The 15,015-nt window shown below is 34.9% G+C and overlaps 1 protein-coding gene and 1 long non-coding RNA gene across 3 annotated transcripts; one reads left to right on the plus strand and one right to left on the minus strand.

Annotated features, from left to right (window-relative positions):
- Positions 1 to 788: 788 nt before the first annotated feature.
- On the minus strand, positions 789 to 2,857 carry LOC110689809. Its single transcript, XR_002504955.1, has 2 exons — positions 2,645 to 2,857; positions 789 to 1,329 (listed from the first exon to the last, which is right to left on the minus strand). It is a non-coding gene; the product is annotated as an uncharacterized LOC110689809 (long non-coding RNA).
- A 2,525-nt stretch (positions 2,858 to 5,382) lies between these two features.
- LOC110689810 (uncharacterized CDP-alcohol phosphatidyltransferase class-I family protein C22A12.08c-like) lies at positions 5,383 to 10,695 on the plus strand. 2 transcript variants are annotated; one of them, XM_021866624.1, is made up of 7 exons: positions 6,426 to 6,534; positions 7,570 to 8,229; positions 8,640 to 8,707; positions 9,691 to 9,901; positions 9,987 to 10,101; positions 10,201 to 10,284; positions 10,386 to 10,414. In XM_021866624.1, the coding sequence occupies exons 2-6, from the start codon at positions 8,203 to 8,205 to the stop codon at positions 10,251 to 10,253; spliced, it is 474 nt and encodes a 157-aa protein (XP_021722316.1). In that variant the 5' UTR covers positions 6,426 to 6,534; positions 7,570 to 8,202; the 3' UTR covers positions 10,254 to 10,284; positions 10,386 to 10,414. The 2 variants fall into 2 exon arrangements, with proteins under 2 accessions (XP_021722315.1, XP_021722316.1); XM_021866623.1 differs by lacking the exon at positions 9,987 to 10,101 and having other exon boundaries at positions 5,383 to 6,534; positions 10,386 to 10,695.
- Positions 10,696 to 15,015: the final 4,320 nt, after the last annotated feature.

Consider the following 15,015-nt stretch of genomic DNA (forward strand, 5'->3'; position numbering starts at 1 on the left):
GTTATACATAATTCAATGCGGTCGTACATATTAAATTATTAAGACATCCAGTAGCTTAGTGTTAGAAACATATTTCTTTAATAATTGTCAAAGGTTGCGGGTTCAATACTCCTAGCAGCCATTTTTATTTGGGTTTTGGGCTTTTCGAAAAGATTCCCTGATAGAGTGATGAGGAGATACCCACCAAGACTTATCCAACAAGTCAACAACCCATTTATTGCACTTTTATTTTCCTCGTTAAAAGAGTTCCGTAACTATTTAGGTACTCCGTAGTAAACTAGTAATAGATTAATTTGTCTTAGAAAAAAATTAATTTAATAAAAAAAACTAATAGATTTCTTTCCCACAAAAAAAAAAAAAAAAAAAAAAAAAAAAAAAAAAAAAACAAGGGTTCGTTTGGAATCGTTTTCAGTTTTCAATTTTTTGTTTTTTCAAAACTGAAAACAGATTTCAGTTTTTGATTCTTGATTTTTAAAAACTGTTTCCATTTCTCAGTTTTGAGTTTACAATCGACTCTCATGTTACCAAATCATTTATAGATTCTAGCTTTAATCAACTCTTATACTGCCTATAATTTTTATTTTTTATTATTATTGTTATTATTATTATTATTATTATTATTATTATTATTATTATTTATTTATTTATTTATTTTTAATTTTTTTAATAGCTGCTTATTTATTTTTACAAAAAGAAAAATATACATATTTCAATAATAAATTTATTGCTTGAATAAAATTATAACAAAATTTAAAGGAACAAGTACCAAAAAAAAAAAAAGGAAACAATAAAATAGTCAAATGCAATGTAATATTTATTTCTCGTTGATAACTTTCATTGTGAATTTTGTCTTTCCAACAATCGTTTTGCCAAACAATCTCGAAATCAAGCCATTCTTTGAAGTTCTTGTTGACTTACAGAAGGAGTCACTAGGTCCTCGGATCCATTGTTATTAATTGCATATACTGCCTAAGGGGCAAATGAACGATCGATCACAAATAAAACTCCTACTTGATCCAAACTGTACAATCTCTTCGTACCTTTATGCAAATAAAATAATCTAAGCTCCTTATCATATCTAAGATGTCCATGACCACACTTGCTCCACCGACGACGTTTTCGGCGAGTTTAGCACTTTCACTACATTCTCACTGTCTGATCTGATTCTGATATTCTTATATTGGCTGATGTTCTCTTTAATTGGCCACCAGACTGTATATACTTCTGCTTGCTCCGCACTTGTAGCAAATATTTTCCTTGCTCTCCCTTGGCTTGTAGCATTTTTGTCCTCCATAGTCCATGCCACCACTGCTTCCCATCCCGGCTTATCTTTCAATTTTCAAAATGAGTTGACATGACATGAAAAACAATGAATAATCAAAATTCCATTATTGCTGATGACACGAATTGAATGTGTGGAAGAGAATAAGAGATAAATGATTATTACGAGTTACCTAATTCCATTGTTATAATTGTAGGTCCTTAGAAAGCAAAACCATTTGTCTCCCATCACTAGTATGTTAAACATATAAACTTCATAAAGTAATTGATCCTATTTAAGCTAACTTGGCATATAGTTCTCATAAACTGTACCACAAAATTAATACTAGTATAAAAAAACTCTTTCTCCCAACTCCTAAGACAACAATTTGCTCCAATATGTACAGCCACATTATTCTCATCCTCCAGAAATTTGAAACTCCTCCGAAACTCCTCCACTAAATAAGAAAGGGGTCTAAAATACAGCAATCCACACTAGTACTCTAAGCAAAATACACTAAGCTTAAATTTCTCACAACATTTATAAAGCCAAATAAACCTATCCTATCAGTCACTTGCATCCATTGATGTCATCAAAAAAGAAGCACATGTTCAAAAGTTTAACTCAACAAATACACGCTACTCATCCATTGATTCAACTCTATAAACAAGTCTTCTTGAGAGCAAGGAATCTGATATAGACCCGAGTGTATGTACGTGTACCCAACTCAGTGAGTTATGACACAACTCCACTTACAATCTCTTAAGCTTCAATTAAAAGAACTAATTCTTATGTAAATAAGCAAGACACAACATACATGTAACAATTCCAGCTACAGCTAGCACACATAGATAACAATATAACCTCTTAACAACCACAAGCCATGACTACTCCACAGTCAAGGCATAAAGCTTCAATTCACCCCAAATGTTTAAAATTGATTACGTTACAAGCATAAAATCCATACTTCCTACTTCCTGAACAACAAATTCCCAAAATATTAAAAATAATGCACACAAATTATCAAATAATTAGCTAAGACTTCCTTCTTTGAATTAACTAAAACATATTAACATCATAATAGGGGCAATTAAGAATTAGAATCATAGAAAATTCAATCAATACGAGTGTTGATTGTTACAGTTAACAACACTCGTATTATTTTAGAAAAAAAATCCTCAAATATAAAAACCCAAATAAATTATATACAAATTAGACAACGAACGATTAAAATTCAGAAAAATAATGAACAAATTAATCAAAGAAATTGAATACAACAAAATTTAACAACAAAAGCATCAATAAATTGACAGAACAATAGGGAGAAATGTGGTGAATGTGATTACAAATGAAATTAAAAGAAACGAGGAGAACGCTCCATACCTGCAATTGCTTGCTCCTTGAATCTTGAGAATGATTTGAGGAAGAAAGATGAGATATTGAATTTGAAGGAGAACAATCGATGATACGCTTTGATAGGTTTATTTCATTTTTTTTTACAAAAAAAATCAAAACCTCAACAACTGCTTTGAGGTGTTTTAGGTTTACCATTTTATTTCTTACAAAATAGCTGTAAAGTCGTTTTTTTAAGCTATTTTACTAAACATTGTTTTGTTTTATTTTGGGGGTAAAAAACAAAAAAACCAAAAACAGCAATGATGCCAAACACACCCTAATAGATTAATTTCAAAACTTAAAATATTAGTGACTAATTTTAAATATGTGCATACTCAAATTATTAGTTGTAATAAATTTTGAATTATTCCATTTAATTTCATTCTATGTTCTTAGGCCCTGTTCTTTTGAGCTGTTCTGTTTTGCTCTGCTCTGCCCTACTCTGCTCTACTTTGCTTAAAAATAATCATTAACAATAATAATAATAATAATAATAATAATAATAATAATAATAATAATTAATATTTAATAATAATAATAAATTATTATTATTATTATTATTATTATTATCATTATTATTATAATTATTATTATTATTATTATTATTATTATCATTATTATTATAATTATTATTATTATTATTATTATTATTATTATTATTATTATTATTGTTAATACTAATAATGATATTATAAATAATCAAAATAATGATGATAATAATATTAAAAATAATAGTAATAGTAATAGTAGTAGTAGTAGTAGTAGTAATAATAATAATAATAATAATAATAATAATAATAATAATAATAATAATAATTTGCTACCAGTTGGGTGTTCCCTTGTTCGCCGTATCGGCACCTTGTTCTGCTTGCTCAAGGATGTTTGATGGGGATATTTATGGGGATCATGCAGTGTCTTGTGCTGGGATGGTGGGTATTAAACATCGGCACATCGTTGTTTGTGATACCCTTGTTGATATTTGTTTCCGCTCTGGGATTTCTGCAAGAAAGGAGGTCAACGTTGGGTTGTCTGGAGGGAACGACGGGGCTCTTCGGCCAGCAGATGTGTTGCTTTACTCTTGGGATAGAGGCCTAGATGTATGTGCTGACTTGACAGGGTCTTCTCCATTGACACAATCTGGGTTGTCTGACTTCGTTCCTGGTCGTGTCGTGTCGGCTGCGGCTCAGCAGAAGCGGGACAAGTATGGGGCACGTTGCAGGGCTATTGGCTATGGTTTTCTTCCTTTCTCCTTTTCTTCATTGGGGGAATTGGAGAAGGATGTTGTTGCATTGCTGAAGCGGGTTCAGGCGTTCGCTAGGACTCAGGATATTGGTGCTCGTGCGGCTGCTCACATCTTCAACAGGATTGGGTTCGCTATAGCTAGAGGGGTGGGGGCCCAGATTGTATCTCGGCTCCCCACTAATTTCTTGTAAATCGTTTGACTTTGTAGGTTTTTGATAATAATAATAATAATAATAATAATAATAATAATTCCGAAATCTGCTCTGCTTTGTTCTGCTCTGCTCTGTCCAGAAGCTCAAAAGAACAGGGCCTTAGTGTCTTTGAAGCGTCCAAACCCATAAGATATTTTTTTTTGGAACAACCATGGGAAAAGAGTCCATATAAATGCGTTCATTACAATTTGGGGTCGATTACAATAACAACAAGCCTTAGTCTCAAAATGATTTGGAGTTGTCATAAGTAACTGTACAACATAAAAAAAAAGTGACAAAACAAGATAATCAATTGTACGGTTTTGAAAATAGGTGTGTAAAGTGAGGAAAAAGAAGAGCATGTAAGTAAAAATTAAGTGAGTTTTAAATGTAAATCAAGAATGAAATTTTAAAAAGTTCTTAAAAAGTGGTAAAACCTGTGCGTTAAATTTAAGGTTTGAGAAAACTTTAGCAATGGAAATCAATACTGTTCATAAACCACGAATTGGGTAAATTAATATTCATTACAAGGTTAAAGTGAAAAATGAAGGACTAAAGACTTGTTCTACTCAACTTATTTTATATTTTTGTTCAGATCAAGTCAAGTCATATTAGATCAAAATTAACCAAATCAGATTAGAAAAATTTAGATAAAATCAGTTAAGACCAAATCTAAACAGATACTATATCATTGTTACGAAGTATTATTATTATTATTATTATTATTATTATTGTCGCAATTTTTGTTCAACGTATCCGTTCATTTATTCCTTCGTACAAGAAAAGGCACACAAAATCCGGTAGTTTCTGATAAAAAATCGTTTGCATCCAAAATATAAGAAATGCGTGCTTTCCCCTCAAAAAAAAAAAAAAAAAAAGCGTGCTTCCCAACAAAAGAATCAAAATAACGGCCAAACTAAAACAAACCCCCCTTTCCCTCCACCATAAGTCCATAACAACTTACATGATACAAATCTCCTTACAGTAACGAACTTTGATTCCTTATTACAGCTGGCTTTATAAAACCACCTCAAAACTCCATTTACACCCTCAGTTCTCAGCTCAAGCTAACAACAATGGCGTTTCTCTCTCAAAAACTCTCTTTCCTCTTCTTCCTCCTAGCCATCATTACCTCTTTCAGTCTAACTTCCTTCATCAACAACACCTCAACCCCAACTCTCGGTGTAACTATCTACCATCTCCCCTCATCGGCCACCCCTGAAAGCATCGTCGCCGCCGTCACCCACCTCCGAATCGTAGCCGTACAACTCACTGACCCAGACCCAGACCCCAACCTCATGGAAGAGCCTCACTTTGCTGCTATGGAAGATCCACCTCGCGGATTCTCTCAAACTTCTTCAATGACACTCTCATATGGTTCTGCAGGCTGAACCATGTTCGTTGGGGTAGCTGCAGGATCTTGTGCTGTCTTTTTAGAGCCTTTACAGCAATAGTACATCATAGAGTTGATGATGGCTGGAACACCAATCTGTAAGGAGACCTTTAGTCCCTTAGGTGTTGACAGATTGAAATCCATATTTAGAAGTCTTTCCATGGTGCTCTGACCACTCTCTGCTAACGGAGCTCCTCCGAATGTGCCAGTGGATGGAAAACTGATTAGGTTCAAGACGATGAACATTGAATAGAGTAATATGTTCCTGCCATGTAAAAATCAGTTTATTAACATAACTTTTTTTGAAATTAGTTATAAAAAAAAATAATTTCTTAGTGGCATTTGTTATTTTAAAGGGTGGGGCTTCGTCGGTAAGCTTGAGGAATTCTCATTTCTTCACCAAATTGCATTAAACTTGTACCAAAATGTTCACAATTCAACATACAATCAATTGGAACAAACAATTTTGTAGATTGCTTCCCCAAACAAAAACCCCCAATTCAATTTTTTTAGGGTTCTTCCCTCCACCATAACAACTTACAAAATACAAACCTCCTTACAATAACGAACTTTGATTCCTTATTACAGCTAGCTTTATAAAACCACCTCAAAACTCCATTTACACCCTCAGTTCTCAGCTCAAGCTCACAACAATGGCGTTTCTCTCTCAAAAACTCTCTTTCCTCTTCTTCCTCCTAGCCATCATTACCTCTTTCAGTCTAACTTCCTTCACCAACAACACCTCAACCCCAACTCTCGGTGTAACTATCAACCATCTCCCCTCATCGGCCACCCCTGAAAGCATCGTCGCCGCCGTCACCCACCTCCGAATCGTAGCCGTACAACTCACTGACCCAGACCCAGACCCCAACCTCATTCGAGATTTCAGAAAACAACAATGCTTCATTGAGACAATGGGGAATTTTCTACCCTAACATGACCAGCAAGTATGATCTACAGTTTAGTGGGTCCTATGCAAGTAATGGCCATGGTTTACGCATTATAGAAGTCGGCATTATAGGAGTCTCACTCCTTATAATTCTCCTGACTAGGTAAGTGATTAGATTTTAATTATTTAATCTTAATTTGAATTGCATATTATAGCACTATCATAGTTTCATTGATTTATTGTGATGTGTGATATGTTGATTTTGATGCCGTAGGATTTTAAGATTGAATTATTTTTATTGTGTTATAATTTTGAGTGTTAATCAAATAGATGATTACTATAAATTGCTTGTTTTGGATTACTGTAAGTGTAATTGTTGTTAAGATATATAGGCATAATTGGAGAGTGTGTTCATCACTTGAAGGATTACTGTATTTGTTATCACAGTACATGCAGGGTCATTAGTTAGATGCCATTACTGTAAGTGTAATTGTGTAAACAAGGACTACTGCAAGTGTAAGTGTAAGTGTGGGTTGGTGTAAACATATTTTGCAACTGTTATTTGGTGGATATGGCGTTGGAGGAATTGCGTAGTGTTTAATAAAACCCATGAAATCCCATGTGATATCAGGAAGTTTTTGCTTGATAAATTTGAGGAATTGTTCAGCTTGATAACAAGGCTCTAGTAATCCTTGTTTACACAATTACACTTACAGTAATGTCTCTTCTCCATGTTTACACAAAGTACATGCAGGGTCATTAGTTAGATTCCTCATGTAACGATTGACATCACACATGACCCTATTATGAAGCACTAGCCATAGGAACACACGCACCTTTTGCTGAACCTTTACGCGCCATACTAAATTCCAGCTCCCATCCTCTTGCTCCAAATTAAATGGCCAAGGCAGATTTGATTGAAAACTTGCCCTTTGTAGAATTACCCCAGTACAGTAAGTAACCAACTGTTGCATCAGGTTTTAATTCATAAGCATCGATTAGTTTGATAGCATCCAAAGGCAGGAGATTAGCAAACTTGGTCCAACTCCAAGTTCCTGCACTATCCCACATTTCTGCCACAGTAGCACCATCAATGCTTTGCATAATTGTTGTTAGTCAAATAGATGATTTTCATAAATTCTACACTGACAACTGATTTCAAAAAAAGTTTTGTTAATAAACTGTTTTTACATGGCAGGAACATATTACTCTATTCAATGTTCATCGTCTTGAACCTAATCAGTTTTCAATCCACTGGCACACTCGGAGGAGCTCCGTTAGCAGAGAGTGGTCAGAGCACCATGGAAAGACTTTTGAATATGGATTTCAATCTGTCAACACCTTAGGGACTAAAGGTCTCCTTACAGATTGGTGTTCCAGCCATCATCATCTCTATGATGTATTATTGCTGTAAAGGCTCTAAAAAGACAGCACAAGATCCTGCAGCTACCCCAACGAACATGGTTCAGCCTGCAGAACCAAATGAGAGTGTCATTGAAGAAGGTTGAGAGAATCCGCGAGGTGGATCTTCCATAGCAGCAAAGTGAGGCTCTTCCATGCATTTTATTTTACATGTTTTGTTACAATAAAGGTGCTTTGATGTACGTTTGACTGAGGAACTTGTGTTACATCGCATATTATTTCACATAAATCTGCATCAGATATCTTGCAAAAATTAGCACATAAATCTTCATGAAGTCACCTACCATATATAGCTAATATTTCTCTCACAAGCTACTGCATCACTCCTACAAAGTCTTGAGATAAATACACTAAAACGCATGTGACATGCACCCTCGGAGATTTCAGCTGTGGTTGACCTCAAAATAAAATGAATATAGTCCTGCATAAAACAAAAGTGAGTTTTCCGGTTTTCAAATAGTTTTAGATTGGCTATGTTGGTTGCCTTGGTATCAATTACCATTTACAACTTTTGTTCATTGATAATTATTGCCTATGATCATTACTCCCTCTGCTTATGATAAGTTTAACATTGGACTATGGAACGCATTATCAGGGCATTTGATTTAACTTAACTGAGAATTACTGTACTGATTATTACTGATTAAATGAGAATTACTCTGTATTGAACAATACAAATATTAATTGAAAATGATTTTTATATAATGAAGAGAACATGACTGAAACAATGCCAGTTGTCAGCCCTAATACTGAACAAATCAATCAATCAGTTTGGCTCAGAAAAATAAAATTTATGATCGGTTAATGTATCTCTTTGGTGGCAAAATGCCAAATTTTCAATGTTAGGCTGCATTTCCGGATAAACGTCTTGGTGTGGGAGCCTTTAGGATTGCACTGGAAAGTATATTCAACAGGTACTTTCTAAGCCTGCATTAGTGAACTTTGAGAGATGTACCGTTTCTACTCATATTGGCAGCTTGAGCTCTTTGATATTTGTTTCTTTTTTATTTGGTGAGTTTTGCCGTGGTCTTTGTGTTTTACTAAATCTTTTATACGTGGTTAATGTTAGAGATTTTGATTTGAAATGTTTTGTTAGACAAGTTTGGGAAATAAATTAGGCTTATGATATATCCTCGACCAGAAATAGTATTGAACACATTATTTATATGGGTTACTTATTTTTGGGATACTTGGTTTCTAAAATATGTACTCTTTTGCAAAACTATAGTTATTCAGTAATACGGCCTCTACACTCTACAGTCTATTGTTATCCGCAAGAAGTTTCTTCATATGTACTAATGGTTTAATGGACATCCTGTCCTCTTACAAAAACACTAGTCGGTGAATTCATACTCAAATAAAACCCAGTCCGTAGATGCAAGCCATCAATGAAGAGAAAATGAGCATGAACCACTACCACAGTACCACTATACTATGGTTGGATATAACTATGTTAAAATCCTCAATCAAGTAGCAATATTAAAACTTTCTGATTCACATTAAGGATAATATTGATTGAATCTTTCTAATCCATTAATATGAGGAGTTATGATTACAATGTGATTGTATATCCATGAAGGAGTGTAACTTATTGTAAACTACGAATTAGCAAAGATAATACAGTAAGTAGCTAAAAGAGTTCTGTGTGCATGTAATCTGGGGCTGAATGAATCGTGGTCATCTTTTAATCTTTTTGACAACAAGCACTTTTTATAGGGAACTTGTGTAAGGGGAACTGAGATGGTCCATGTAATTGGTGGTCAATGAACTACTTTATCAGCATGTCTAAAGTCTAAACCTAAGAGCAATTGTAACTTGTAAATTACACTCAAGATCTTAAGATATGGGATGTCAAATTCATAGTTGGGTTATTTTGCTTCTCTTACATTTGGTGCAGAATTCATCATACTCCACTTGAGTGTGTAATTTATGGAAAACCTGAGCCTATTGCTTTCAAGAATGCAGAAGCCACTTTAAGACAAATTCATTGCGATATGAATCATGAGTCTCTAGACGGTCACTTGAACAGAAATCAATCGAAGAATTACTTCAGTGCTCTTTACATGGTAGGTGATAATCCATCAGTCGACATAAAAGGTGCAAGAGAGGTTAGTTTCTCTATATTGTCGTTTGACCAGTAACCTATGACTATGTTACTTGGACTGTTCATTTCCCCTTGAGTTCTTGTGTCAGATGACTCATATCCTCGACACTCTGATATGTGTTGGACACTCAAGACACTTCAATATGGAACAAAACCACAGAAGTCTTTCACATCATAGCCGAGTTCACTCTGACACATACTCATGTAGGACACTAATACCCGAGTCTGAGTAACATAGCTAGTGACCTTCCATTTCCTTTAATCCTGCATTTTGCTGAATTACTTTATCTTGCCAACTTTCAGGCAGGAGATCCTTGGATATCTGTTTTGACCCGAACAGGTTTGTTCCAAGGTAAAGGAAATCACCAAGAGTTTCCCACAGTTCTGGTAAGTTAAATGAGTCACATAATGTAGATATGTGTAGTATGAGGGATTATTGGTGTCATAGAAATCAAGTTTGTCATTTTGAATTGGTTGATTTTTTTCAGGTTGTGGATACAGTGGAAGATGCTGTTGATTTCATTTTAGAGAATGAGTTCTCTTCAGGCCGTTCAGGGTGTTCATCTGTTTAATGTTAGCATTACAATGCTTTTAAGAAGCATGTACGAGCAACCGACTCGGAGCACATTACCATTCTTTTTGATGCATATAGAAATTATACCCAATTTTAGAATTGTATCATCATCTATTCATCTGTAGTTATCCTACAGCAAGGATGTGAAATCCCCTCCTCATCAAATCTGTAGGCTTATACAATAATACAATATGAAGTACAATATAGGATTCTTTTGTCTTTAATCAGCAATGTACACTGCAAAAGTCATTTTCATAATTCACATAATTAGGAATTTCTAGGGTGTTACATGTAAAGAAACTTAGGAACGATTAAAAATGGAAAGTGTAAAGAACTTTACAAAATGGAGGTAGTATAAACATATATGAGTACAAGTTAATATGAATTAGACATAATCGAATGATGTTTTTTCTTATGCATCATTACCAAAATATGACCAAAATTTAGTCAAACTAGCACATTAAATTAAACAGTACCAAATTTGAAATATTCCGCTAAATCAAACTGGACTTTAATAACGAGTAAGGTCATAACATACATCTCATGTCAAGAGAACAAATGAGCCTTGGGCCTTTTAACTAAAATTAGAACAAACACGTGTCATTTCAAGAGAACACATGAGATCCGACTGTTTTGAGTAAGATACGAACAAAAATATGTCATTTCAAGTCAGATCATACACGTTTCATTTCAAGAGAATAAGTAGTGAAACTTAACTCTTTTGAGTAAGATCAGAATTAACACATGTCATTTGGATAGCAAATGAGATGTGACTGTTATGAGTAAGATAAGACCATTCACGTTTCATTTCAGAGAACAAATGAAATTTGGCTTTTTTGAGTAAGATCAGAACAAACACGTGTCATTTCAAGAGAGCAATTAGACTAGTTTCTTTTAGACTTGCTCATCAACATTTCTATTTATTTCACTTCAACTTCATTTAGTCCAATCTAATTTAATTTAATACAACTCTATTATTTTCATTACCAAGTATGAAATATTATTTTATTAGTGTCCAATTACGACAGATTGATTTAGATTAGTTAAATTCAAAAGAACAAACGGGTAATAAAATCAATTTCTCCCTAAGAGAGGGGTGAAATGCTACACTTCCTTGCTTAAACCCCACAGAAATGTCTAATTATCCAATGCACAAGTCATAAGACTCATAGCTCATAATCCCCCCCCCCCCACACACACACACAAAAAAAAAAAAAAAAAAGAAAGAAAACAGGTCATGTTCTATTAGAGTTTATATATATATATATATATAAATTACTGCATTTCAGCTCAAATTTACTCCCTCTATCTCCAAATAAAAGTTCATTTATTTTTTGCACGCATCAAAGTGAATTAAAAAACAATAGAGCTTGATAAATTAAGAATGAACTTTAATTTAAGTGAGGTTTGATTGATTAAGAGTGAATAAGAAAATAGGAAAAAATGTCATGAATAAAATGATCTTTGCTTGGTCTTCTAAAAATAAAAGAATCTTTCGATCATTTCAGAAAAAAACCATATTTGGGGCATCTGCTTAAGATAAATAAATAAATAAAAAAACCGATAACTTGGGTTAAATGTGACACGTGTTGCAATTTAATTGGGTAGGATTGTTTATTTTAATTTTTAAAATTTTCTTTTTTAAAAAATAATTGAGTTTAATATATATTTAAGTTTTCTTGAAACAAACCCTTCCCCCACCACTTCCCCATCACTCTGCCATCCCTCTCCCCCTTCCTTATCATCACTTTGTAAGACTCTTTATTATTTAAAGCAGGTTCCCCATAAAGATGGTTATATTTTTGAGTAGTTGAAGGTCATTTACTCTTTGGAAAACCAGACATAGATCATCTTTTTCCTACATTTTTTTTTTTGCTTTTAAGAGATCTTTACAGAATTAGCAGCTTTCAATAATGAATCACTAGTGGTGTTAGCACCCGCATAGTGTTTCACTATTGAAATACAACAAATTCATTGAGTTGATAAGGTTTGCCCCGAAAGTAGTTCCCACTGAAACCATCAAAGCTCAGATATTTGAGTAAGGCCTAACTCTGACCCTCCAAGGTAAGCTAGAGGGAGTTACTTTTGAGACCCTAGATTAAATCTATGGCCGTGCAGCCCACTTGTACAGGATCAAGGGGAGAAAGATGGAGCATTCTGGCGAGAAAAGGAAGAACCAGGACTCTTTTCACGGGGGTGAAAGGAGGCATAAGCCCAATGGTAACCACCAAGGGAATTATGGAGATAAGAGGGACAACAAAGGGAACTTTGAGAAAGGGAATGGAGGCCAGTCGGCCAATGTTAGAGGGAATGGAAACCATAAGGGTGATAAGCCCAAGAGGAAGTATTTTTGTAAGCGGTGTGAGAAAGACCACCCAAGGAAGGACTGTGAGGGGAACCCGGTAACTTGTCGTCATTGTCAGAAGTTGGGACACCATGAGTATGAGTGTTTCAATAAAGAGGCTGGCGTTAAGTCAGGAAAGGTGAAAGAGTCTAGTGCTCCTAGCAAACCATCACAACCTAGTGGATCTACACCCAAGGTCAGAACCAGTAGCGTTGCGTGAGGTGCCTTAAAGGGTCGTGTATTCGTGATGAACAACCGTGAGGCTGAAACTTCTAATGATGTGGTAATTGGTGTTTTCCTTATAAGTTCTTTGTCTATGAAAGTTTTATTTGATTCGGGGGCATCCCATTCTTTTATTTCTAAGACAGTAGTTGAAAGTCTTGGGTTAGTGAATCCTAAGTCAGTTTCTCTAGATGTGTCTATTCCGTTTGGGGATGTGAGGAATTTTTCCAAGTTGTTTAGGAGTGTACCTCTTTCCATTTCTGGGGTAGAATTTCCATTGGATTTGATCAAGTTCGATTTGAAGGATCTTGATATGATTTTGGGTATGGATTGGTTGGGAAAGTATGAAGCAAAGATTGAATGTGCAGCTTAAAAGGTTACTTGGAATAGCCCAAGTAAGACCAGAGTGATATACAGAAAGGAAGGGAAAAGTTCAGGGTTAAGAATTATTTCAGCAATGCAACTATAAAATGTTTGTTAAGAACGGTTATCCTCTGTTTATGTGTAGTGTTCAAGAAGTTGGAAGTGAGGAAGAGAAGAGTAATGAAAGTATTACTGTTAAAATAAGAGTTTCCTGATGTGTTTCCAGATGAGATTCCTAGTATGCCACCAGTGAGGGATGTGGAGTTCACTATCGACCTAGTGCTTGATACTGGACCTATTTCTAAGTCTCCATATAGGATTGCTCCAGCTGATATGAAAGAGTTGAAGACTCAGTTAGATGATTTATTGGAGAAAGGTTACATTCGACCTAGTTCCTCACCTTGGGGATCTCCGGTGTTGTTTGTAAAGAAAAAGGATGGAAGTATGAGGTTGTGCATTGATTATCGAGAATTGAATAAGGTTATAGTGAAGAATAAGTATCCATTACCAAGGATCGATGATTTGTTTGACCATCTGAAAGAGGCTGGAGTGTTTTCGAAGATAGACTTGAGGTCAGGTTATCACCAGTTGAGAATTGCGAAGCAAGATATTCCAAAGAGTGCGTTCAGGACCCGTTATGGTCATTATGATAGAGTTCACAATTATGCCATTCGGTTTGAGCAATGCACAAGCAGTGTTCAAGGATTTGATGCATAGGATTTTCAGGCCGTACTTGGATAAGTTTGTAGTGGTGTTTATTGATGATATTTTGATTTATTCAAGGGATAAAGAAGAGCATAAGGAGCATTTGAGACAAGTGTTATTACTTTTGAGGGAGCATCAGTTGTATGCTAAGCTTTCCAAGTGTGAGTTTTAGTTGGAAAAAGTGGCATTTTTGGGCCATGTGATTTCCAAGGAAGGAGTTCCAGTTGATCCATGCAAGATTTGAGTTGTTAGTGAATGGCCAACCTCAGAGAATGTGTCGGATGTAAGAAGTTTCTTGGGTTTAGCAGGCTATTAAAGAAGGTTTGTGAAGGATTTTTCAAGGATTTCGAGGCCCATGACAAGTTTGATGAAAAAGGAGCATAAGTTTTTATGGACTCAAGAGTGTGAAGAGGCATTTCAGACCTTGAAAGAAAAGGTTAACCACAGCACATGTGCTGGCTTTACCTGATGAAGCGACCCATATGAGGTGTATAGTGATGCATCGAAGTTTAGATTGGGATGTGTTTTAATGCAGAGTCGAAGAGTGATTACGTATGCTTCAAGGAAATTGAAACCACATGAGGTGAATTACCCAACCCATGATTTGGAGTTAGCTGCAATAGTTTTTGCTTTGAAGATTTGGAGGTATTATTTGTATGGGGTGACTTGTAAGATTTTCACGGATCATAAGAGTTTGAAGTATATTTTCACCCAAAGGTATTTGAATGGAAGGCAAAGGATATGGTTGGAATTTCTCGGTGATTATGAAATGGACGTTTAATATCATGAAGGAAAAGCCAATGTTGTGGCAGATGGTTTGACTAGAAAGTCAAAACATTCAGTGAATGTAATGGTAGTACCAAATCAGTTGTGTGTGGAGTTTTAGAAAATGAATTTGGAGGTGATGGAA

This window comes from Chenopodium quinoa, unplaced genomic scaffold (assembly GCF_001683475.1).
Source record: "Chenopodium quinoa cultivar QQ74 unplaced genomic scaffold, ASM168347v1, whole genome shotgun sequence".
Lineage (NCBI taxonomy): Eukaryota > Viridiplantae > Streptophyta > Magnoliopsida > Caryophyllales > Amaranthaceae > Chenopodium > Chenopodium quinoa.

Bases quoted from the DNA above. Each gene is read 5' to 3' on its own strand.
- LOC110689810 (XM_021866623.1), top strand. From the start codon at position 8,203: ATGAATATAGTCCTGCATAAAACAAAA. The intron at 8,230-8,639 runs GTGAGTTTTCCG...TTTCAATGTTAG, and splicing joins TAGTCCTGCATAAAACAAAA to GCTGCATTTCCGGATAAACG. The intron at 9,902-10,200 runs GTTAGTTTCTCT...GCCAACTTTCAG, and splicing joins ACATAAAAGGTGCAAGAGAG to GCAGGAGATCCTTGGATATC.